Below are 23,391 nucleotides of genomic sequence, written 5' to 3'. Positions count from 1 at the left end.
ACCAAAGGAAGAGAAACAATGGAAGGAAGTGAGGTCTACTTATAGACCTTGACCAGGAGGTGTAAGGGTAATATAGTGCACTTGCATGGGTATTCTAGTCTGCTTGGAATTGTGGAATATTTATGTAATGATAAAAACTCCATAATCATCAGGAAGAAGGAGGCGGGAACTGGCGGACAATCAAAATGAAACTTTAATTACAAAATAAACACAAAACAGCGCATCAGCCCCTCACGGATGACTGATGCGTATAAATAAAAAGCAAACACAGATAAAAGCCCAGGCCTAGTCCTCTCTTGTCCTTCACTGTCGTCACTCCAGTTTTATATCCCTCCATCTCCTCCGTGGGACTCGAGACCGGTGGGTCGAGCAGGTGTCGCTCATCTCCAATCACTCCACCGGCCTCGCTCCTGCTCCCACAGCCCTTGGCCCCGCCCCACTCGTCACAATGTAGTACAAATATATATATGGGAAAAAGAAAAGGAAAAATTAAAGATAAGAGTCAAATTCAGAACATGTGAACCATGTTCTTGTGGCTGGCCAGTCAGCAGGAACGAAAGACTTATCTGTGCAATTCTCAAGGGAGACTGAATCTGCCTCACCTTCATACCATTACTGTCTAGGATCTATCCACTGTACTCAGGTCCCTTCAAAGCCATCCACTATACTTGGCCAAATTGCAGCACCATCTACTTGAATGGGTCATCAGGTGGTACACACACTTTTACAAGTTGTTTGAACTGAAATGTGTGTTGTCATTGTGTGTACATAACCACCCTATAATGATAAAAATCTACCTAGTTTTTTTATATCATCGTTAAATCAGTTCCCCTTTCTCAAATCGAGCCGGTCTCAGATGCCCGATTCTTTAATTGACCGTAGTGTTTCAGCATAGACTGGACTGGTGTTTTACCTGAGCTCCGTCCCTGAGTGACTGTCATCAGTCCTCAAGTGTTTCAGCGCTGGAGCAGATGTGGACAAGAATGACTCCTAAGAGATTGTTTTCGGAAGTTGGATGTTATAATGAACAAAGCAGTCATCATTTACTCCTAACATCTGAGCCGCTGAAGTCACAGTAGATTACTGTAGTTTCTGAAGGGATCACTCCCTCAATCTACATAAATGTGTCTATGTTTCCGTGAATCGTTCAGGATCCAGCTTATACAGAAGTGAGTGTAAGGTGTTTTAATGAATCTTTGCAAATCACCTTTCCTAATAATGTGCTAATTAGCAAGTTTCACGATGAATGTGGCTGAAGTAAACAGTCTCAGAGAGCGGCTTGGAAGAGAGGGCGGAGTCAGCAGAGCTAATTAACATTTAAAGCAACATGGATTCGAACGGCGTGCTGAAAACAAAGCTGTGTTTGACAGGGTGAAAAGGGTGTTGTTTTACACTAACACAGAAATTTTAACCAAACTATGTTACCGACTTTTCATTAGGACCCCAAAGAATCATATCATCTTGTGGAAAATGTGCATCCAATGACCCCTTTAAGACCGCTGAACCAACCTGTGCCCCTGATGGTGGTCAGGCCTATTAGGGCCATTTTTTTCCGAACACTCCTCTATCATGGCCTGGGTCTCACTGATTCCAGATTAGTTCTGATCTTATAAGAACCTTTGGGGCCCTCACCTTGGATATCGTTCCCCATACAGTGTTAAGTTAATGCAATGTGAGGTTAACGTAACCTCAGGGAGTAAGCATTACGTAGCTGTAGAAGTTGATGCTGCTGCTTATCAGTTGAAATATTTTGATGAAATGGTATTTAGTGCTAACTTAAATAGGCAGATGGCCCATCAGCTTTGGAGCTGAAATGCAGTTTGTTTATGCAGCTACACAAGCGTTATCAAAAGATAAGTTAACGCAGTGCTCATTCCTGTGAAGCTGAAGTTAACAATCTGAGCATTTTTCATTTATGGTAAACTCAAGAAACTGGTACATGACAGGTAACATTTCTGCAAGAACTGAACTATAATTATTTAACTGTAACTGCCTGGATTTGATAAATAAAAAAGATTATGCATTTGTTTTTGTTTTACTGTACAGCATCAATGATATATGATCTCATCTGTCACACTTTGCATTAGAGCGTTAAGCGTATTAAATCAATATTTCAGTTATATTTGACGGAGCTGTTTCTGAAGTAAATATTGAGCGAGTGTTTCTGAAAGAGTTTGAAGTGTTTGAGCTGATGTGCTCATGTTGGGTGGAGTAGGAGGATATTTGTTATTCCAAACAGTTCCCTGTAAAACAGCTGTAGAGTTCTGCTCACCACACACCTCCAACACTCGCTCCTGAGGAACACATGGTGAGTCATTTCACTTTCCTAACCCACGGAAAACAAAAGACAGCAGCATTCAGTTCCTGCTTTACTAATGAATACATTCAGTGTGTTATCTGTTTTCAGATTGATAATAACCTGCCATGAATGATTTTACATGATCACACACAAACACAGAATATAGCAGCTTTCATTTGCATTTCAGTTATGTGAATCTTTCGAATAATAATTATTTTACTGTAAAAAATCATATGATCAATTAAGTCATGACTACGTGTGTTTTTACATTAACTTTATTTTTTAAATAAATTAGGCCATTTTTAGCTCCTTTAAAAGTTAACTCTTTAACTATTTTTACAGGCCAATTTAATAAGGTAAAGAGACTTAAAATAATTTTTTGGAGATCCATGGTCAGTTTTTTGTAAGGGAATGTTTGAAGTATTGATGGTACATATTAATATTTAATTAGGCAGAAGCCATAGCTGAAAGGTTTTTTAGATAAATTCCCTCTCCCTGTCTCTCTCTCTCTCACTCTCTCTCCCCCTCTCTCTCTCTCTCTCTCCCTCTCTCTCTCTCAGTCTCTTGTGAACTGAGTGGCGGGAGCTGTTGAGTTTCAGTGGGACTCCTGACAGCATCCAGTTTGTGTGTGTGAGTGTGTCATGAGTGTGTGGCCCCTGCTGCTGGTCTCTGTGCCGCTGTGTATCTTCACACAGGCGCTGGAGAGGATCGAGCTCCGTGAGGATCATGTGCTCACCTGTGGACAGGTAGGCTACAGTACCTTCAACACGTCTGTATTTCTAAAAAGTTCACTTTTTAAAGTTAGTAATGGACAAGCAGATCAATACTAAAGTAGCTACAATTAGCTGAAGCCATAACACTGTAATAAACCTGTTTCCGTCCTCTTTCTAACTGTTGTTAGCTAATAGTTGATTCGCAGAGGTTCCAGCTCAGACATGTTTCTACATGGACACAGTTACTGGGAATCTGACTGTTTGTTGAGGGGAAGTGTGTGTGGGTGTGGGTGTACCTACTTAACCATAGTTTGGGGACATATTTGTATCCAAAAGTGAGCTAAAGCTGGCAAAATCTAAAAAGAAAACACCCTTTGGGGATGTCCCCAATATAAAACTACAATAAAATAAAGTAAACAAAGGTTGTTTTTTTTTAACTGTAAAAATGCAAAAAGTTTCCTAATGGGTTTAGGTGTAGAATATACAGTTTGTACAGAATAAAATCCATTACGCCTATGGAGTTACCCCATTTAGATAAACGTGTGTGTGTGTGTGTGTGTGTGTGTGTGTGTGTGTGTGTGTGTGTGTGTGGTTCAGTAACCATACATTATAGGAAAAAATAAATTCTCACAAAGATGCCAATATCCAAAATCATTGTCTTTCTGGGGACATGTCTTGGTCCTCATGAGGAGACATGCTTATAAATCATGCAGAATGAAGTGTTTTGAGAATCTAAACGTTTTTGTAGTTCTGTGTGAAAGGTAGATTTACATGTGTTTGTGTGTGTGTGTGTCATAGAGTGGGTGGATTTGTGTCAGTTTTAGGAAGTTAAATGTTTTGTTGTTTGCTGTGGAGAGTTGTGTGCATGTGTTTAATTTTCTGCATGCACGCACACATGAGCTTTGTAGAGACATGCTGTTATCTACAACAATCTATGCATATCAAAAAATGCCACCACATTTGCATGCATATACAACTGTAATACAGGTTTGTTTTATTGAAATGACAGTAATGTAGACCTTAATGTAATTTTTAATATTTGTATCCCTGAGTCTCGGTGGTCTTGAAATATAGGTGTTATTGTCTTCGAGAAAAACATTTCGATTTTGTCATGATATGTGACCTGTGCATGTTTTTGAAAGAATATATGGCTTTCCGTGTAAGTTGCTGATGTGAGTGAATGTTTGTTCACTGTTTTGTCTCTGTAGGGTATCATTCACTGTGGAGTAAAAGCAGGTAAGAAAACAGACTAATGTGTGAGTCAGCGTATGGCAGATACTTCACTGGCTTCATTTGTCTGATTGTCCTGTGGTAGGTGGCCCTTGTATTCTGGAGGACGAGCATGTCTTGGTGAGCAGTCTAGACGCCTACGTTGTGCAGTGCCAGAAGCAGCAGGCCTGGAGCTTGTGCCTGAAAGTCCTGGTGAACGTCACAGTCACAGGTGCGTCATCATCGCAGTAGAGTTTCTCTGAACCGCAGGATCATTTCTTGAGGTGTGTCGATGCTGTGTCAGGTGCAGATCAGCCTGTGACAAGTGATGGCAGTGGTGAAGAAGGGACGGAGGACATGCATCACGTCGATGTTAGTGTGTGTTACACGTACTCTTCACAGCGCCACTCCAGGGTGCTCCGCTTCACAGTCCGCTCTACAGCGTTTGATGACAGCACTGCACTGCAGGTCAAACACAGGATCTATCTATCCATCTATCCATCTATCTATCACATACCAGTGGTCTAGCAAGAAGAAGGCATAGCAATACTCTAGCACCATATTTCAGCTTTCAGATCTCTTTCATATCTCTCTTTAATCTGCTCAAGTATTCAGATAAGGCCAGGTTTGCATACCTCAAGCTCTCTCAAGACTAGACTTAAAGCCTCAGCTTCAGACAGTTTTCCACTGTTGGGCGAGCCTTTGTCAAGCTGACATTTAAATTCAGTATTAAACCTTTTCTAGTTGGGTTATGATTTGTGAAGTGTTGATCAGATGTGTGTTGTAGGTCTGGATGTCTTTTGTGGTGAACATATCGAAGGCAGAACTCGGCAGTTTCGTCCTAGTCCATTCTTCATTCTCAAACTCCACTAAACGTGTCGTTCTCCCTTCAGAAGAGGAAGGTAAATATGCTGCAAAACATGCTCACCTCTTTCACGCTGTATTTGAGATGCATGAATGACTGCTTAACACTTGTTGATGGATGGCATCAATACATCTTTCTGTTTTTGACAGCGTGTTCCAAGGGTCTGGATGCCATCTTCTGTAAAGGTAAGTTATCATGTGTCAAGTTCACGTGACTGGTAGAGTGATAAAGCTGCAGGTCACGGGTTCGATTTCCATGGCATCATGTATTCTGATGAAGTGTGTAGACTGAATGCACTTTAAAGTTTACACTGCCTCAGTGAATGCCAATACACCTTGTGTAAAAAGCAGCAACTGAAGCTACTGTGAAATCAAATATTACTGACAAACACTAATCCATTACGGAAGAGTTTACCCAAAAGATAAAATGGATTCATCTAGGGCAGCTCAGGGGAAAGTCACGGGTTTCTGGTTTAGTGTCATGAAAGTACACATTGGTTATTGCCTTTAAGAGTGAAGAGGTAGTGCACACATAGTAAGGTCTTGTTTCAGATGTTTCAGTAAGTGTTCTGGCAGCAGAAGAGTCCTTACATCAGTTACTGTATCATTTCCCCACAGTTTAAACACTTGACAAATAAATAGACATTATAATAGTTTATTACTCAAAACACTTTTTATAAAAGTAAAATAACTGAAAGAAATTTTATTTGTAATTAAAATAAAATATATATATAAAGAGAGAAATGTTCTCTCGACTTCAACCGATTTTATTTCCTGCTAATTTCGTAATGTGCAAATGTTTGCTTAAAATGAAAAAACATAAAAAGTTAAACAACGGAGACATAAACTGAACAAGTTACACTGGCATTTGACAAACAGAAGAGAGTAATGAGTGCCTGAACAGAGTGTGTGTGTGTGTGTGTGTGTGTGTGTGTGTGTGTGTGTGTGTGTGTGTGTCGTCCTCATGGACATTACTCCACTCTTCCACCATCAAACACACCTGGGGAGAAAGGGACGGACACTTCTGGAGAATGGTACACATGGTTTACCACAGCAAGGACGATCAGCTGTCCTTCCTACTGCATCTCCTGCAAATGCAGCTGTGGCCTAATGGTTAGAGAGCTGGACTAGTTACCAGAAGATCACCGGTTTGAGTCTCAGTGCTGGCAGGAGTTGTAGGGGGGGAGAGTGAATGAACATTGCTCTCTTCCTCCCTCAATACTCATGACTGAAGTGCCCTTGAGCAAGGCACTGAACCCCCGGTTACTCCCTGCGCGCTGGATCTATAACTGCCCACTGCTCCGGGTGTGTGTTCACTTCTCACTGCTGTGTGTGTGTTCGTTCACTGCTATGGGTGTGTGTTCACGGTGTGTTCACTTCTCACTGCTGTGTGTGTACTTGGATGGGTTAAATGCAGAGCACCAATTCAGAGTATGGGTTACCAAACTTGGCAAATGTCATGACTTTCACTTTCAAGTCTTATTACATGACAGACACTGGAGTTTATTACTCATGCCTCCCTGCAGAAGGATCTCAGGTGATCAGGAACCCTGCACCTCTTTACTTTCCTGAGTTATTACAGCTATAACATCAGTTGCCTGCTGGAAGCCCAGTTTTACTTCTGTGACAGGGTTATTTAGATGCTAATTTAATATCTGTGGATTTTAAATGCTTCACCATACTTTATCACAAAGGTGAACTCAGAAACCAGGGTGAACTGGAGCCTGATTTCATTAAAAATGCAAAGAACCAACAAGGCCAACATCTATACATGGACAAGACTTGAACAAGAGCAGAAGAAAACACAAGAGTTTATATACGCTGGGGTTAACAAGACTAACTACAATCAGGAGGCCAAAGAGGAGCAGAAGACCACAACAGTGGATCAGGAGACACAGAGTTTATGGACAGGGTTGTGTCAGAGCAGTCATGGAGCTCAAGAGTGTGGCTGTGTCAAAGCAATATTAAGGTGATGGATCCTGTTCCCTTTCTCTCACAGTAAGAGGGATCCATTCAGTTGAAGAGCTGGGGCACACAAACTGCTGAAAAATCCCTCAAGGACCATCAACAGGATGTCCAGCACGATAAAATGTTCTGAGTGAATTGTCTGTAAAATGCGTGTGGTAGGCCATGTCCAGAAACTCCCGTCTGTGGGAGAAGAAGGATCAGAAGGACTCCTGCTAGATCCAGTTGTTCTGTAATATAGGTGCAGCTGCAGAGAAGCGGAGGGGGTTTAATGAAGTAAAAATAAACAAAGAACCAGAAACACAGAAAACCAGGAACAAAAGCATGGGTAAACTGAACAAGTTTATTACCACGGATGTTTGCGCATACGAGGAGTTTGCTTTAGTGTCACAAACTTACAGTTTACAGAGACAAAAACCACACATAGATGATAAAAGCTAAGATGACATTAAAAAAAACATGTATATATAAACGAACAAAAATATGAAGAAGTGAAATAAACGCTATTTATTTTACATTCAACAACTGACAAAGCACAAGGGAAACACAGGGACTATAGACAGGAGAACAGAAGTGAACTAATATAAGAACTAACATCAGATGGATGTGGTCCAGTGAGCGGCCACACACACACGCACACACACACATGCACGCACATACACACACACGCAGGCACGCACGCACGCACACACACACGCACACACACACGCAGGCACACACGCACGCACGCGCACGCACACACACACACACACACATAGAGACACACACACACAAACAAACAAACAAGCAACATGTGACAGGTCTGTTTGTAGGTTTGTAGACTTTCTAACCCTACAAATCAATCAGTGTCTGCAGTCTCCAGCTGTGATTCTTATAGATTCATTAGCTGCTTCACATAACTGCTTCACTGTTAATATATGTCATTTTGTTGCACACAAATGTTGGAGAAAAACATTTTTATGATTATTTTGAATCCAAGAACAAGAGGACAAAATTGCCAAAGCAAATATTTACTGTTTAGTCTATTTTGCTCATATTCACCAAGGGTGGCAAAATTATTAAAGGTCCAAGAGGTAGAAATCTAGTCGAAGAGGTTTTCTCACAGATGTGTAGTGCATGTCCATCAGTGGGCCACCAGGACCTCCTCTCATTATCTGTGTTCTCCAGCAGCTCCCACACTGCTCAGGAAAACTGATATGGTGAGCGGAGCAGTGATACTGTATGTGACCAGCGCAGACCAAGAGAGGTTTCGGGAGTTCAACGTGTGCCAGAAGCTGGACAGGAAGGGACACTGTGTTGAGGTGGAATGGGTATGTCACGCTGCTCTCTCATACATTTACGTTTAATTGATTCATTTAAGTTTGAACTTGTTTGTCTGTCTCTTCCTTTGTAAAGAAAAATGCCAGCCATGAGTTTAAGATTCCACTTGGCTCTGTCGCCCCCTGTCTGTGCTTTGAGGTAATGCCACCAAACCTTTGTTTACATGTATATTGATTCATTTAGTAGACACTTCAGAGGAATACAAGTGATTCATCATAAACAGACAGGAAAACACAAGTGTTTGTCATACAAAGTTTCAGACATGGTTTAGAATTGTACAAGCTACAGGGAGGATTAAGGAAAAGTTTAATTATTGAATTACTAAACAACTAAATAGAAACGCATCATATATTAAATTAATACATGCAAACATAAAGAGTAAATGTGTTATATACTGTAAGTTACATTGAAGACTGAAAGCTTATACAGCAATGTTTATATTTGAACGTGAACATCATGTCTACCAAGAAAGTAAATATTAGCTAGTAATGTTATTGTTTTTTCCAGTTCGTCTTGCTTTTTAATTGATGCTTTTTCTGTTTCTACTTTGGCATAGATTTGGGGACAGTTTCTCCGAAGAGAGTATTGCCCATTTCTGAATGAATCAGGTACAGTTCAGCATTCAAACATATTCTGATTATATAGCCACACCTTGATAAAATCAAAGAGTTTACAGGCTGGAAGTGGCTTTCTAGTGAACACGCTCATTTCATGATGAAGAGAGGCACTATAAACACTTTAAAACCTCCATTCTCTAGATTTCCACTGTAAGCTCATATGCTTTAAATGGGACTTTTGTTTGTTTTGCAAAGACCCTGTAACATCACGAGTGTCTGTCTGCTTCTGGTTTGGTCCTCAGCTGTGTCAGGCTCCAGCGTGTCCGTGTCTCTGGCAGAGAATAAGACTCGTCTCCAGCAGCCGGCTCTGGTGTGGAGTCTCAGCGCCCCCTGCAGGCTGGAGGCTCAGCTGTGGTTGTGCAGGAAGGGCTCAGGACTGGACAGCAGCTGTCAGGCGGTCAGCAGCATATCTCCGGTCCTCACCCGGCTGAACGACAGCTGGAAGCAGACCGACCACAGACACTGGGTAAGAACATGATGTGAAGTTTAATATCACAGGTTAGCGGTCCATTAAAATCATAAGAACAAGAACTGTAAGCAATAATTATGGCGAGGCTTCACTTACAGTATAAGTTAGAGAAAACCATTCACTTCTCCGATACTTACTTTATTTTTTCTTCTGTCCGTTGCAGAAGTTAGAAGGAGAGTTTCTACAAGTGGATCGTCATCCTTCACTGTGTCTGCAGGTACCTAATACATATTTGATCACATTTGCAGTCTGTTTCTGACATACCTGTGTGTTTTGGGGAACTGGAAGCATTGTGTCTCTTGTCCAGGTTAATGTGGCAGGAATGGATGGTTACCTGGGACCAGTGTGTCCTTTTGAAGGCAAGAACTCTAATGTATTATCTCTGATCAGAGAGCAGTTGTAATGTGCTACAGTACAGTGCAGCTGAAGCAGTGATTTAGTGACAGCTGATGTTATTGTGCTGCAGTGTCGAGGGCTCGCTGGAGTGTGCCGCTGGTGCTGTGTGTGCTGCTCGTGGGTCTGTCTGTGCTGGCAGCCTACGCCGTGCAGGGGACACTGAAGAGTGAGTACTACACGATCACACTCACACAGGAGAGTAATGAGCAGATCAGAATGATTTCTGCAGATCATGTGACACTGAAGACTGCTGCACATCACAGAAATACATTACACATTAACAGATACTCACATTTATATCAGTTATAATAATTCACAATATTACAGTTTATACTTTATTGTTGTTCAAATACATGCAGCCTTGGTGACCAGAAGAGACTTCTCTCATATTAAAATAATAATATTAGCTGCAATATTAGCTGAAATGGATCAGCTATAATTGAACCCCATTAAACAATCTGATTATGGTGTATAGTGTGTATCATGTGAGCTGGAGTGCTGATAACCCTCTCTCTCTCTCTGTAACAGGCTGTGTGTTCAGATGGCTGAAGGTGGACGATGTGACGCGTGAGTTTCCTTCATGCTCTCTCCTCTCTCGCTGGTCAGTTCCTGTAGTTGTTGTGAGTGACGCTCATGTGTTTTCAGCTGCTGTGGGGGGTGTGGAGGTGCTGCTGGTGTGTCCTCCCGATGCTGACCGAGCCGTCGCTGACCTGGTGTGCCGTCTGTGCTCCAGTCTCTCCGCCGTGGGCTTCAGCGTGTCTCTGGACCTGTGGAGCCGCTCAGAGATCAGCGCTCTGGGACCCGTGCCCTGGCTGCACTCCTGTCTGGACCGGGTTCAGCGGCGCGGGGGCAAGGCGGTGCTGGTCCTGACCCAGGCGGCCTGTGAGCGGGCCGAGGAATGGGGCTGTCGAGTCGCCCAGCAGAGACCAGAAGAAGAAAGACAGACGTGGGTAGACAGGGGTGTCCAGTCACCGACGTGCTCCGAGGTCTTCGACGCATCGCTGAGCTGCATTCTGGCCGACTATCTGCTGGGTCGAGCTGGACAGCGCTTCATGCTGGTCCACTTTGATGGACAGAGCCCTGCGACGGCGCTGCCGGAGTTCTTCAGGGAGCTGCTTCTGTTCAGCCTGCCGTCTCAGAGTCTGGACTTCATAATGGAGCTGAGGCGAGGGGCTGGCGAGGGACACAGGGTGTCAGAGCGCTGGGGGCGAGCGCTGGCGTCCAGAGCAGTGTCCCGCTCGCTCCGAGGGCTCCCTCAGGTCTCTGTAGAGCCTGGGGCAGACGAAACTGTCCCGCTACACACAGACCAGACGAGCCCTGCTCTCCACACCAAAACAAGCTCTGAAGGATGGGTCTAAACATCAGGTCAGGTGGTGTAACAACATCAGGTCAGGAACCACAATAAACTGATAACAAACACCACTCCAGTCCATCAGTGAACATCTGGAGAAGACAAAAGCTGAAACACATCCAGCATCAAGAGTCCATGATCCATAATAACACATCCTCCAGTGAAGAAGTGCATCTCCTGTCGTCTCTCACATCAGAATCCAGACACAGATTTGTTCAGATCTGTTTAATCGCTGCTTGATCTGTGCAGATTTCTCTCCTGATTCAGACCAGAACACTTTTTTCACTGGAGGAAGTGTTATCATGGATTATAGACTCTATGTGTTTGAGTTAAAATCATCTTAATGCTGGATGTGTTTCAGCTTTTGTCTTCTCCAGATGTTCACTGATGGACTGGAGCTCTGTGGATTATTGGGATGTTTTTATCAGCTGTTTGATGAGACACTGATGCAGAGCTACATTTCTCCAAACCTGATGAAGAAACACACTCCTCCTGATCTCAGATGGACTGAGGGACAGGGCATTTTCAGCACATTTCTAGTGCAGTCTTCTCTTAATGTGTGCTCACATGTAGCTCAGTGAAAGTTCACAGGTGAAATCCAGTCATTTCAGAAGGAGTCCATGATCTGGAGTTTGGCATTTTCATCTGGATCATGTGGATTCAGCTCCTTCACCGACAGAAAGCTGAACTTATGTGTGAGCTGTGCTTTATATATATCACTATTGACAATAGACAATGGAGCTTTTCCACCCATGAGATCTTGTCTACAGTTTGCTAATGGGACACATCTTTAGACAGGAAGACACCGTGTGCCCTTGACATTGTCTGACACTGATGTAAAAATGTATATATGATGTGTGAACATATACCTTATCTCAAGCTCAGAATATAGTCTGCAGGATGGACCGGAGCTTGTCTTACATAAGAAACCACGACAGACCGGCTGGGCTCCCTCTTGACACAACCAGGCAGAAAAAAGGTTCAGTAGTGAGAGGAGTCACTTTTTCCTCTAAGTGCTGAACAGTTAAACTGCCATGGCTTCTGGAGGATAGAGGGGGCACCAAGGCTGTAATAAGCTATATCTCTCATATAAGATGTACATGTAAGCTTTTAAATCAGATGTAGGGTTACATTAATGATTTGTGTTTTGTCAAGTTTTATTTTCATTTATTTATATGTGTGACTTAAGTTGTGTGCCTCTACAGTAAACATTGTGACAACTAGTCCCAGTCTCTTTATCGGTTTAATTGTAAAAAAATAAAAAAAAAATAAAAAAGTTTAACCATTTGGGATTGTTTTATTTAATTAAATGGCCTGAAGTGCATTAAAATTATATTTTAAGTTACGTTAAGAGATATAATCATGCAATCTGACACACAATGAACTTGCTATATATTAACACGTCAGTCCATTGTGTGCAAATAATAATAATAATAATTAAATAGTCATAATAAAATATTATTTTGTTGATCAAAAAAAAATATATATATGGCCGTAAAGTTAAATAAAATGTTATTCGCTCTGCTGGGCGATGACGAGGCGTGATCCACTACTTTCATTTTGGCACACGGCGGTCTGTGATTGGCGCATCAGAATCCTTGCTTGATAAGGATTGGTCGTTTGCAGACGGAGGCGGGGCTTGAGCGATCAGCCGCAGCACACACAGAATGAACTAGAAGATGTTCAGTGCAGCGAGATCTTTATTATAACTGCTCCTCGAAGACGTGTTTCTGTCGACAGGATCTGGAAGCTGCTCACCGCCCAAACGCAGTCTTACAAAGTGAGTATACGGAACGAAAATCATCGCACTTCGGCCTACATAATGATCAGTTACAAGCTTGTGAATGAAACCGTGTTTCGGTGCAGCGTCGGTAACATTGTTGCAGTTTAACGAATCTTGTGTAGAGGAGTAATGCAATGAATAACAGCGTTTAAATTAAGACTAGAGGTGTAGTGTTGCGAGAGTAGGTGAACTCCAGCAGTCAGTCAGTCAGTCATCTTTGTTCTGGCCTACACACAGCATCAGCATCACATCTCTCATCAGATCAGCCCATAAACACATCTCACACAGGAAGAGGAAGTGACGTTTCAGAGCCACGAGAGCTCGAGGCAGTCTCGGGTTTACAGTCAGATCCACACTTCACACTTCTCTTTTTATTACTAATGTGGTCAACATAACAGTGAAAGTGAGGAACCGTTGGGCAATATCATGGAATTCAAAGAGTTGGTAAGACTTTATTGTAAGGTGCCCTTGATACTGATGTACTTACTATTATAATAACAATAAATTACGCTTAATTAGATGCAAGAACCCTAATCCTACACCTAATCATATAGTAAGTACATGAAGTTAATTTATATTACTCAGTAAATGTATAATTACACTGTAACAAGGACACCTTAAAATATAGTGTAACCAAAAATTGTAAAATAGCAGGAATGGGAAAGTTAATAAAAATTAATAATAATAAATAAAGCTTATTGCTATAGTAAATATAATTATTATTTTTTTTTTTTTTTACAATTTTTGTTTTCAAACTTTGTCATAGAGGTTCAGACAAAAATTTATGTTTTCATTATAACTGAAAAAAATACCCATAAAAAAGAAATAAAAGTACAGCAATAACACACTTTTCTGTATACTCTCAATGTCCATCAATTCCACAAAAGGGTCACCATCTAGACTCTCCCAAAAATTCATAGAACACTTTCCAGATGGACCAAAATATATGAAGTTTGTTTTTCAAAAATAGGTCATCTTTTCTGAGGCTAGGCATTAAGACTTAACAATCTTTCATGTTGGGTCATTTTAATATTCAGAGGACAAAGTTGTAATAAACACAACCTGTTATCAAGAGGTTCAATCTCCAATATTTTATCCCAAAAACAATTCACGTTGTTAAGTGCATTCCCTTCTCTTGTTTACCTCTGTAGCATATCTCAGGAATATTCAGGTTGAACATACATTTTTCTAGTTTAGTGAGACATTTCTTTATAAAACTGTTCATACAGTAATGGTAGTACAGTAAGTGATTGTCTGTGAGAAGCCTGGGCTGGTGTGTGTGTGTGTGTGTGTGTGTGTGCAGGAGGGATGTGCTGGTCGTGGCCGCTGGTGTCTGTGCTGGTCTTCTGCTCGCTCCTGTCTGTGGGGACGGTGAGGACGGCACCCTGTCAGACCTGCCGCACACTCACGGAGCGCTTCATCAAGGTCTGGGCATCACATTCACTAGCTACTGCTCATTCTGATGTCACGAACTCTCACTTACCTCAGAGTCGAATAGCAGATTCAGCTTCAGGGTTGGGGAGTAACGGAATACATGTATCGGCGTTACGTAATCAGGATACAGAAATCCAGTAACTGTAATCCGTTACAGTTACGTCAAAAAACATAGTAATCAGATTATAGTTACATTTTGAAAAAAGAGGGAATACTTTCAGGATTACAATGGTTTCATTTAAAACGAAATAAATCAATATTTTGGCATAATAACACTATATTAAGCGCAGCTTGATTAATGACTCACGCGAGTCACGTGTGCCACCCGCTGGTGCATGCGCAAATAACAGCTGTCCGCAATCTCCTCAGACGCAGATTGAATCACTGCTTCAAAAACACGTTCATTTCAGGGATATTCCGCTGCTATTTTGTTTAAAAAGAAGAAATTGCGAACAACGTTGAACAGTGCAAACTGTGCCTTCCAGCAACGAAAACACTCTTCATCGAAGAATTCGACATCCAACCTAAAGAAGCATTTGCACTTTTAAAAATTAGTTTTATATTTGCAAAGATAAAAAAAAAAAAAAATATATATATATATATATATATTTTTTTTTTTTTTTTTTTTTTTTGTATTCTTGATTGTCCTTTTGAAGAAACATTTTCCATTGTCAAAAAATTGTGTTCTTATTATATTTGCTTGTACAAAAAAATTAATTTGTATTCTCTATTTTCCTGTTGAAGAAACATTTCCTTAAAATTCATTCTAATTATATTTTCTTCAAAATCTGTAATACCAATACCATGCACTAGAGGTCTGTATAGTACTTTACATATATATTAATTCAGGGCTGTGAAATTCTTAATTAATAAATGTTGTTGGTTTAAAAAAAGAAATATTGGACCTTGAAGTAATCCAGAAGTAATCCAGAAGTAATCAGTTACATTACTTTCATATTGTGATACTTGGATTACGTTACAAAATACTTTTTTCATGAAGTAATTAGTAACTGTAACAGAATACATTTTTAAAGTAACCCTCCCAAGCCTGAACAGCATATACTGCGCTGGTGTGTTTAGAAGCATGGATGCTGGGGTTTGAGCTGGTCCTGAGCAGGAGCTAGATACTGAGGACCAGCTCAAACCAGCTCAATCCAGCTTGAACCAGCTCGAACTAGCAGACATGCTTCTAAACACATCTAACCAGCATTTGCTGTTTTTTCAACAGGATCCATCTATATGATGAAACAAACATATATACACACACACACACACATGAAAAAGACAGTGTTTCAACCAGTCGGTCTTCATCAGGCACAGTCCGGGTCCTTTTTTTGTAAATATACTTTCTAGAGCTGCAATTTTTGCCATTTTAAAAATCTATTTAATGAATAGTAAATGTGCAGACATCTATGTTCTTTTATATACACATATAACAAAACATAATAATAAACTATTTAAAATGATTTAAATAAAACATCTTAATATAAAAGTCCCCAAAACAGAAGACTTACAGTCACACTTGTGAGTCCTGAGAAACTACTCTAATCATCAAAATCCCAGTCTTGTTCAGTCTGACCTGTGAAACCTCTGCATGTATATTGTGAATCTACACCGTTGTGTAATTGATGCATCATTCTCTAAACCCAGTGTTAAGGTTTTATATGCTGAGTTCAGATGATGGTGCTTCTTTCGTTAGGGTTTGGAGCGAACAGCCAATAAGAATTTCGGAGGAGGGAACACGGCTTGGGAAGAGGAGAAACTGGCAAAATATGCACGCAGGTAAACATCTGTACTGATTATTACAGAACAGAGTCATCCCTTATATATGTGATCTTAATGTTTGGTCTGCAAGCCTTTGTTTCAAAGCCTGTTGTGTGTGTGTGTGTGTGTGTGTGTGTGCGCAGTGAAACACGTCTGCTAGAGATCGTAGAGGCTGCGTGTGACAAGTCTGACTTTGACTGCAACAGGCTGCTGGAGCAGATCGAGGACCAGGTGGAGACGTGGTGGTTTCACAGGTGCCTGTCTTCTTTGTGTAATGGTGATTTACATATTTGGTGAATGTTCTTTCAGTTTTTTCAGCACTAAGATCCAATAAAACTAATAGAGAGATACACCCACGATCAGATGATAAAAGCAGGTCAAATAACTAATTTTCCAATAAGTTTTCATGTCTGTGGTTATTGCGACTGTGCAATCCTTCAACAAAGTCTTAAGTTTCTGTACTAAAGCTTCCCTCTTTTCTTCACAAGTGTCACATGGTGGAGAATAACAGAGTTTACAGGAACCCTCCCATACACAGCCCCGACATTAATTAGTTCTTGCGCCAGCTCTTCAAACCCCTCGCCATTTATGATATTAAAAGGCCTAATGTCTTTACAGCAAAAGCTGACACACTTCTCCGTCATCGTTTGTTTCACCTCTGCAGGGATGGGTTTTGATGCTGTAACAAATGATTTGATTGTAGGTTGATCATGGGCACTGGAGGGTCAAACATGCCTTATCAGCAATGAATTTCCTTTTCATCGTACTTTAACAGAATGTCAAATCTTTTGCATTTCACATAACCCACTGGCTCATTATTCGCATTATGCAAATAGTCAAAACTTTTCCACACCTCTGACTCTGCTTTAGTTGCAGGTGAAGCTAAAAATTGTAATTCAAAATTCATTGCTAAACTTTTTTTTGCAGATTCTAGTTGTATCTCGAGCAAATATTGTCCTATCCTGTCCTTACCCATACATCAGTGGAAAGAAAAAAATGATCCTCTTATGACTGGTTTTGTGGTCCAGGGTCACATTTTCACTCTTTACTCTCTGTGCCATGCTTCATGGACACTGACGTTTTTGATGACTGTGAACAAAGATTGTACGGTTTGCTTAATGCTACATTTTTAAAAAAGAAAGACTGATCAAACAGGTTCTGTTCAGAGCATAAGATGGCTATGTCTATATCCTGACAGAATGAATTATAGTCTGTTTACTCTGAGTAAACTCACCTGGGTGTGTGTTTAATGTCCTATAAGATGTTAGCGTGAAGTGTGCCTAATTGTTAACTGACACGCGAGATGTTGTGTGTGAGGTTACAGACAGCAGGAAGCTCCAGACCTGTACCAATGGCTGTGCATTGAGGAGCTCAGACTGTGCTGCCCACCTGGACACTACGGGCCTGAATGTGCAGGTGATCACACACACACACAGTACACAGATGGTACAGCTGAAACACACACGCCTCTGTGTGAAACTGGAACAACTTTTCCCCCATGCTGGTCTAGTAATGGATTGTGTTAGTAGACAGGGTCATCAGAATTGGTTGTGAAGTCGTCGCTGGATTTTGATGTTTTGCACATTCTGAAACTAAATTAAAATCATGTTATTTCTGCTACCTTGTCATTTTAATCAGTGATCTCTGGTTTAGCATCTTTTTGTAATTTTGGCCCCCAGGCTAGGTAATTTGAGTATCTCTGCCTTACAACAAAACAGATCTAATATGTATCTGATACACAGACTGACTGGCTCTCCCATACTGTCCACAGAAGCAGTGGGTGGGTCATGTTGACTGTTAAAGGGTAAGACTCACCCTAAGGCCATTCAAGATAGAGGTGACTTACTTTCTTCAGTAGATGAGTCAAGAAGATTTTTAGCATTCATAAAATCAATCAGTCAATTATAATAAAAAAAGCACACACAATTAAAAAAAAACATGCAAGACGAAATGAATCCCTGTGGCTCCTGATGATATACTGAGGTCTTGTGAAGTGAAGCAATCAGTCTGTGCAAGAAACTGAACTTTACAAACAACATTGTCGTCCCTAATCCATAAATTAACAGGGAAATCTGATCCGTTCTTTTACATTTCAACTTAAGGCGGGCGTACACGGTGCGAATTCGGATGGTCGGAAGATCGTATGTCAACGCACACGGCACGAGTGAGTTTATCTGAAAATCGTACGGACGACATGATATACGACACGATTTTACAACCTGCGAATTCCAGAAGCAATCGCACAAAGTTGATAGACGCGCTCGACTTGAAGCAGCGCTGCACGCACAGAAGGATCACTGTATGACATTACCGTGAGAGCGATAAGAGAGCATACATATCCAATGCATTCGAATCGCTCTCGCCGTAATTTGATGTCATACAGGTGATCATTCTGTGCGTGCAGCGGTGCCTCAAGGGGAACGCGCCTAATATAACTGCTCTCCCTCTCTCATAACTGCAAATAAAATATTGATACGAGCCGTGACTGTTTCCTACACGTACAGGTTATTTTTCAGCAATAGGAAACCGGGACGTTTGGTTACCCTGTGTGTGTGTGTTCTTGTATATGGTTTATAAATATCTGAAATGGGTATTAAAATGTAAACATGGTTTATGAGGACAATTACTGTGCTCTCGTAAACCAAATGGCTTTAAAAAATACTATACGGTGTTTAATAGAAATTTTAAACATGCATTTTTCGTGATGGATAGAAGTAGTGTATGGGGATATACAGAATACCGTTACGTTTATGGAGAGTCCCTGTAAACTACATATGCGTGTGTGAGCGAGAGAGCGAGAGAGAACTAAAAAGGCATTGGAATACGTTGCTAGAAACATCAGACTTCAGCTGCCGTCTTCGTCTTTCTTCTTCTGTGGTTTTCCTAGTTCGTGATTGGTCAACTTCAGATAAATCAACAAATCGGCTCGTTCAACCGCACAAATGGCACGAATTCAAACCGATAGCTCACAAACTTTTTAGACATGTTTAAAAATGATCGGGAGGTCGGGAAGTGCTCGTAAGCCACTCTGCTCGGCTCGTAATTCATCGCAAATGATACGAGCCGCGACCATATGAGAATACGCGATTTCCACACGATTGAAAAAAATCGCATGCGAACTCGTACGACAGCAAAAATCGCACCGTGTACGCCCGCCTTTAGTTCACCAGTTTATGTAATTGCATGCAATGATTCAACATACAGTATGCACGATTATATTAAAGCATCCAATAATGATATGAAACGTGTATATTTGAAAGCAACAGCTCACCTTTTCACATAAAACAGTGAGAAACCATAAAAACTTCGATTTGGCCCCTTCATTCACACACGCATGCTGATCAGTCTTTCTGTGTGTGTGTGTGTGTGTGTGTGTGTCTGTGTCTGTGTCTGTGTGTGTGTGTGTGTGTCTGTGTGTGTCTGTGTGTGTGTGTGTGTGTGTGTGTGTGTGTGTCTGTGTCTGTGTCTGTGTGTGTGTGTCTGTGTGTGTGTGTGTGCAGCGTGTCCGTCAGGCTCTGGAGGGGTGTGTGGAGGTCTGGGCCGCTGTGAGGGCGAGGGCACACGTCTGGGAGATGGAGAGTGTGTCTGTGACCCGGGATACTCGGGCGTCCTGTGTCAGGAGTGTGCGGACGGATACTACAGAGAGAAGAGCTCCAATCACACACAGCCGCTCTGCTCAGGTAACTGTTCTCGTCTGATCTCTTGTGTGAAGTGTGTATTCTGCACTCCTGCTTGCTGATAAACTTACACTTCAGCTGAAGCGAGACTAGAGATTAGAAAAAGAAAGAAAGAAATGTTGTCAATCCCAAGTATTGAATTTCAGTTGACCTGCTCAGGCAATGTTATATATATTGACTGTAAGTTACATTGTTCTCTTGTACGTAGCTTGCTATCATTCCTGTAAAAAGTGCACAGGACCACAAGACAGCAAGTGTCTGGACTGTAAGCCTGGGTGGATCCTTCACAGCAGCAAGTGTGTGGGTGAGTGAGATCAGTCCCGGTGTGTGACGTCAGATTCAGACTCAAACTATCAAACACTGACTTAATGCTAGAGGTGAAACGTCTTAAAGGGTTAGTTCACTGAAAAATGAAAATGATGTCATTAATCTCTTACCCCTCTGTCGTTCCAAACCTGTGAAAGCTTTGTTCGTCTTCAGAACACATTTTAAGATATTTTGGATGAAAACCAGGAGGCTTGTGTCTGTCCCATAGACTGTCAGTAAATAACAGTGTCAAGGTCCAGGAAATAATGAAAGACATCATCAGAATAGTCCATCTGCCATCAGACGTGCAATCAGGGTTATATGAAGTGACGGGAACACGTTTTGTAAGCGAAGAAAACAGAAATAATGACTTTATTCAATAATCCTCCTCTGTGTCTCCACATCAGCGTGCTGTGTGTGCTCTTCTGTGTCCTCCGCACCACAAGGATGCACTGTTTTTACCTGAATTTAGCTTTGATTTGAAATAAAACAGTGCTTTTCATACCTTTTCTGGACCTTGACACTGTTATTTATCATGGCAGTCTATGGGACAGTCACAAGCCTCCAGGTTTGTGTTCAGTGTATCTGAAATAGTGTGTGTGTGTGTGTGTGTGTGTGTGTGTGTGTGCTGCAGATGTGGATGAATGCGGCACTGAATTGGCTCGATGTCCGTCCAACACGTACTGCTTCAACACGGACGGCTCTTATGAGTGCAGAGGTCAGTGTCACGCTAATGCTCGGAGTGCAGGTGTGTGTTGGAGTGTGTGCTCATGTATCTGTGTGCAGGCTGTGATCAGGCGTGTGTGGGCTGTATGGGAAGCGGACCTGCTCGCTGTAAGAAGTGTGCTCGAGGGTTCAGACTCACTGGAGCCAAGTGTCTAGGTAACACAACTTCTAAACCTTACATTAGCGCTGGTACACTCGATGCTTGATGAGTCTCTGTCGTTCTCAGACATCGATGAGTGTTCGGAGAGAGCCATCGCGTGCCCAGGACTCAACGAAGCGTGTGTTAATGAGGAGGGCTCGTTCCGCTGCGAGTGTGCCGAGGGCTTCATTCGGCGGGACAGCATCTGTGTGGAGAACCTGCCACCGAGTGAGTTACAGTCTACACACCATATTACAATCTCATGATGTGATATTATTATGATATAAAGCCCAGCATACAATATTTATTGCAAAATTTAGAGGAAATAAGACAAATGAAGAATTCGGGGGGGTCTAAATTTTGATGTTAAATTATTCTATTTAATTCACTTTGAGAGTTCAAAATTAAGGGCTCCAATGAAGAAAACTTAATTCAGAAAGAAGTCTTGTAGCTGAACTTTAAAGGAGACTCGAGCCTCTCTTTATTTGTGCTCTACTGGCTCAGTCTAAATTACACAGATCCTCTTAGTGCTTCAACACTGTGTGACACACTCTTAGAGCACAATGTAGGAGTAAAAACACCCGTTATTGGTCAGATTCTCTCCTCAATTGAAGAGTAATGAGTTACATTTAGCCCTGAGATGTTGTGAATACAGGCCTTGATGCACATTCTGTGCTCTTCATTTATCAGTCTAGAAGTGAAAGAGAGTAATGAATATAACACTGTCCATTACACTCTGACCAGGAGTACTTGAAGGAAGCTCGTGAATTTGATTATGATCATTTTGCTGCTTTATATCGAAAATGGGTGTGTCTTACCATGTTAATAAATCTGAATCATGAACACACTGGTTTATAGTGCAAACAGTTCTTGTTAATTCTTGCCATAGGGCTACTTCTGAGAAAAGGGTGGATAGGGTTTATATGGTGACACCTTCTGAGTAAATGAGTTGTCCTGTGCTCTTACCCAGAGAGACATGCAGTGTAACCTCCTCTGATTGTGTCCTCGCAGCGGGGCCGGAGAAGGGCTTGTTTGATGACATGACGGATGACGAAGTGCTCGTGCTCCAGCAGATGTTCTTCGGCGTGGTCATCTGTGCTCTCGCTACTCTAGCTGCCAAAGGAGACATGGTCTTCACCGCCATCTTCATCGGAGGACTGGCGGCCATGGCAGGATACTGGCTGTCCGAGAAGGGTGACCGCGTGCTGGACGGCTTCCTTAAGGGACGCTGATGGACGCCGAGCTCTGGGAGTGCTATCGATCAGGGACGTGTAGCACAGGCTCTGTGGATGATGAAGCTCATTTATAACACTGTTTCAACAGTTCAGCTGCTGCTGTATCCATGAGTCTCTGCACGGTTAGCACTGGATGTGTGTGTCCAAACCCCGAGAGACGGACTGTATGAGACTCATTCAGGTAGAGCTACTGTACATGCTGCCATTCCCAACACATTATCATCATGTACACCCATTTATACATGGATCCTGTGCTCCTTTTTACAATCCGTCCCAGTTCATGCAACCATTTATTTGAAAGACTTTGAGTTTGAAATGCTCCCAAATGCATGAATGCAGTATGGTCACAGAAGATGTCCAGCGTGTTCGCTCTCAAACCAGGATCTGTGTGTGTGTGTGTGAGAGAGATCAAGTAAAATGTCTTCAACATCCAAAGCAAACCAGTTTTAACAGGGCTCACACACCTTTTGATCAATGAATTTCCATCAACACTGGATATGATTTCTTTTCTTTTCTTTTTAGACCAGTTTGTGAGCTCGTTCATAACCGTGGCTTTCAACACAACGCAATATCCACCGAGCACAACTAGGAACTGTGAGATTTTACTAGTATGTTTTCTTAGGACGTCACTGAGACCACAGTTTTAGAGCGCTCTGATTTCCCCTGGCTGTGGAGCACTGTTTCAGATCTGCAGATTCAGCACTCGTGGTTTCACTGACACACAGCTTCAGTTTCAGCTTTAGTGCACTGATCAGATCATATCTGCATGCTTTAGATGAACATGTGGAACTATTTTATCTTGTTTGTCATATTTATTTTTGTCCAGTGTGAATGTGAATTACGTTTGGAGTTATCACTTGTTGTAGGTTAGGGTGGAGGACGCTGATCTAATAAAAAAAACTATCGACTTGACTCGCTTTCCTCATCTATAACCGGTGACACAAAACCCGTTTGAAACCACCTGAACTCTTTTACAAGCATTATGAACTTGTTTTTAAAGTAAACATGAAATCTGAATTGTGATCGATTCTTCAGTGCACTGTTGCAAAGAAGGTTTTCTTAAAGGTTCATTAAAATGTGACAAGCTTTTCTGGCTCTGAAACAGCTTACCAATGGGTGCCACC

General features: G+C 41.7%; 2 protein-coding genes across 3 annotated transcripts; both read left to right on the top strand.

The window, feature by feature from the left end:
* The first annotated feature begins 2,261 nt into the window (after positions 1–2,261).
* wu:fl23c11 (interleukin-17 receptor C) lies at positions 2,262–12,476 on the top strand. Of its 2 annotated transcripts, none has more exons than XM_052562913.1 (16): positions 2,262–2,308; positions 2,860–3,045; positions 4,221–4,248; positions 4,328–4,453; positions 4,526–4,689; positions 5,009–5,123; positions 5,236–5,271; positions 8,218–8,360; positions 8,446–8,508; positions 8,927–8,978; positions 9,230–9,453; positions 9,620–9,673; positions 9,764–9,815; positions 9,923–10,018; positions 10,381–10,419; positions 10,498–12,476. In XM_052562913.1, exons 2-16 carry the CDS (start codon positions 2,941–2,943, stop codon positions 11,208–11,210), a joined length of 2,010 nt encoding a protein of 669 aa, XP_052418873.1. In that variant the 5' UTR covers positions 2,262–2,308; positions 2,860–2,940; the 3' UTR covers positions 11,211–12,476. The 2 variants fall into 2 exon arrangements, with proteins under 2 accessions (XP_052418873.1, XP_052418874.1); XM_052562914.1 differs by having other exon boundaries at positions 8,221–8,360; positions 10,498–12,475.
* A 351-nt stretch (positions 12,477–12,827) lies between these two features.
* LOC127963171 (protein disulfide isomerase Creld1) lies at positions 12,828–23,179 on the top strand. The gene is made up of 11 exons (XM_052562932.1): positions 12,828–12,983; positions 14,290–14,411; positions 16,120–16,202; positions 16,328–16,438; positions 17,509–17,600; positions 19,685–19,864; positions 20,070–20,165; positions 20,802–20,885; positions 20,954–21,049; positions 21,120–21,260; positions 22,044–23,179. Exons 2-11 carry the CDS (start codon positions 14,295–14,297, stop codon positions 22,262–22,264), a joined length of 1,221 nt encoding a protein of 406 aa, XP_052418892.1. The 5' UTR covers positions 12,828–12,983; positions 14,290–14,294; the 3' UTR covers positions 22,265–23,179.
* Positions 23,180–23,391: the final 212 nt, after the last annotated feature.

The sequence above is a fragment of the Carassius gibelio genome, chromosome B8, assembly GCF_023724105.1.
Source record: "Carassius gibelio isolate Cgi1373 ecotype wild population from Czech Republic chromosome B8, carGib1.2-hapl.c, whole genome shotgun sequence".
In the NCBI taxonomy this organism is placed as follows: Eukaryota; Metazoa; Chordata; class Actinopteri; order Cypriniformes; family Cyprinidae; genus Carassius; species Carassius gibelio.
Note: the sequence above shows the minus strand (reverse complement) of the source record. Positions and strands in the feature narration are given on the sequence as shown.

Excerpts from the sequence above, each read along its gene's own strand:
- LOC127963171 (XM_052562932.1), top strand. The coding sequence starts at position 14,295 with ATGTGCTGGTCGTGGCCGCTGGTGTCTGTGCTGGTCTTCTGCTCGCTC. Across the intron at positions 17,601-19,684 it reads CTACGGGCCTGAATGTGCAG|CGTGTCCGTCAGGCTCTGGA; the intron begins GTGATCACACAC and ends GTGTGTGTGCAG. Across the intron at positions 20,166-20,801 it reads TCACAGCAGCAAGTGTGTGG|ATGTGGATGAATGCGGCACT; the intron begins GTGAGTGAGATC and ends TGTGTGCTGCAG.
- wu:fl23c11 (XM_052562913.1), top strand. The coding sequence starts at position 2,941 with ATGAGTGTGTGGCCCCTGCTGCTGGTCTCTGTGCCGCTGTGTATCTTC. Across the intron at positions 9,454-9,619 it reads AGACCGACCACAGACACTGG|AAGTTAGAAGGAGAGTTTCT; the intron begins GTAAGAACATGA and ends TGTCCGTTGCAG. Across the intron at positions 9,674-9,763 it reads ATCCTTCACTGTGTCTGCAG|GTTAATGTGGCAGGAATGGA; the intron begins GTACCTAATACA and ends TCTCTTGTCCAG.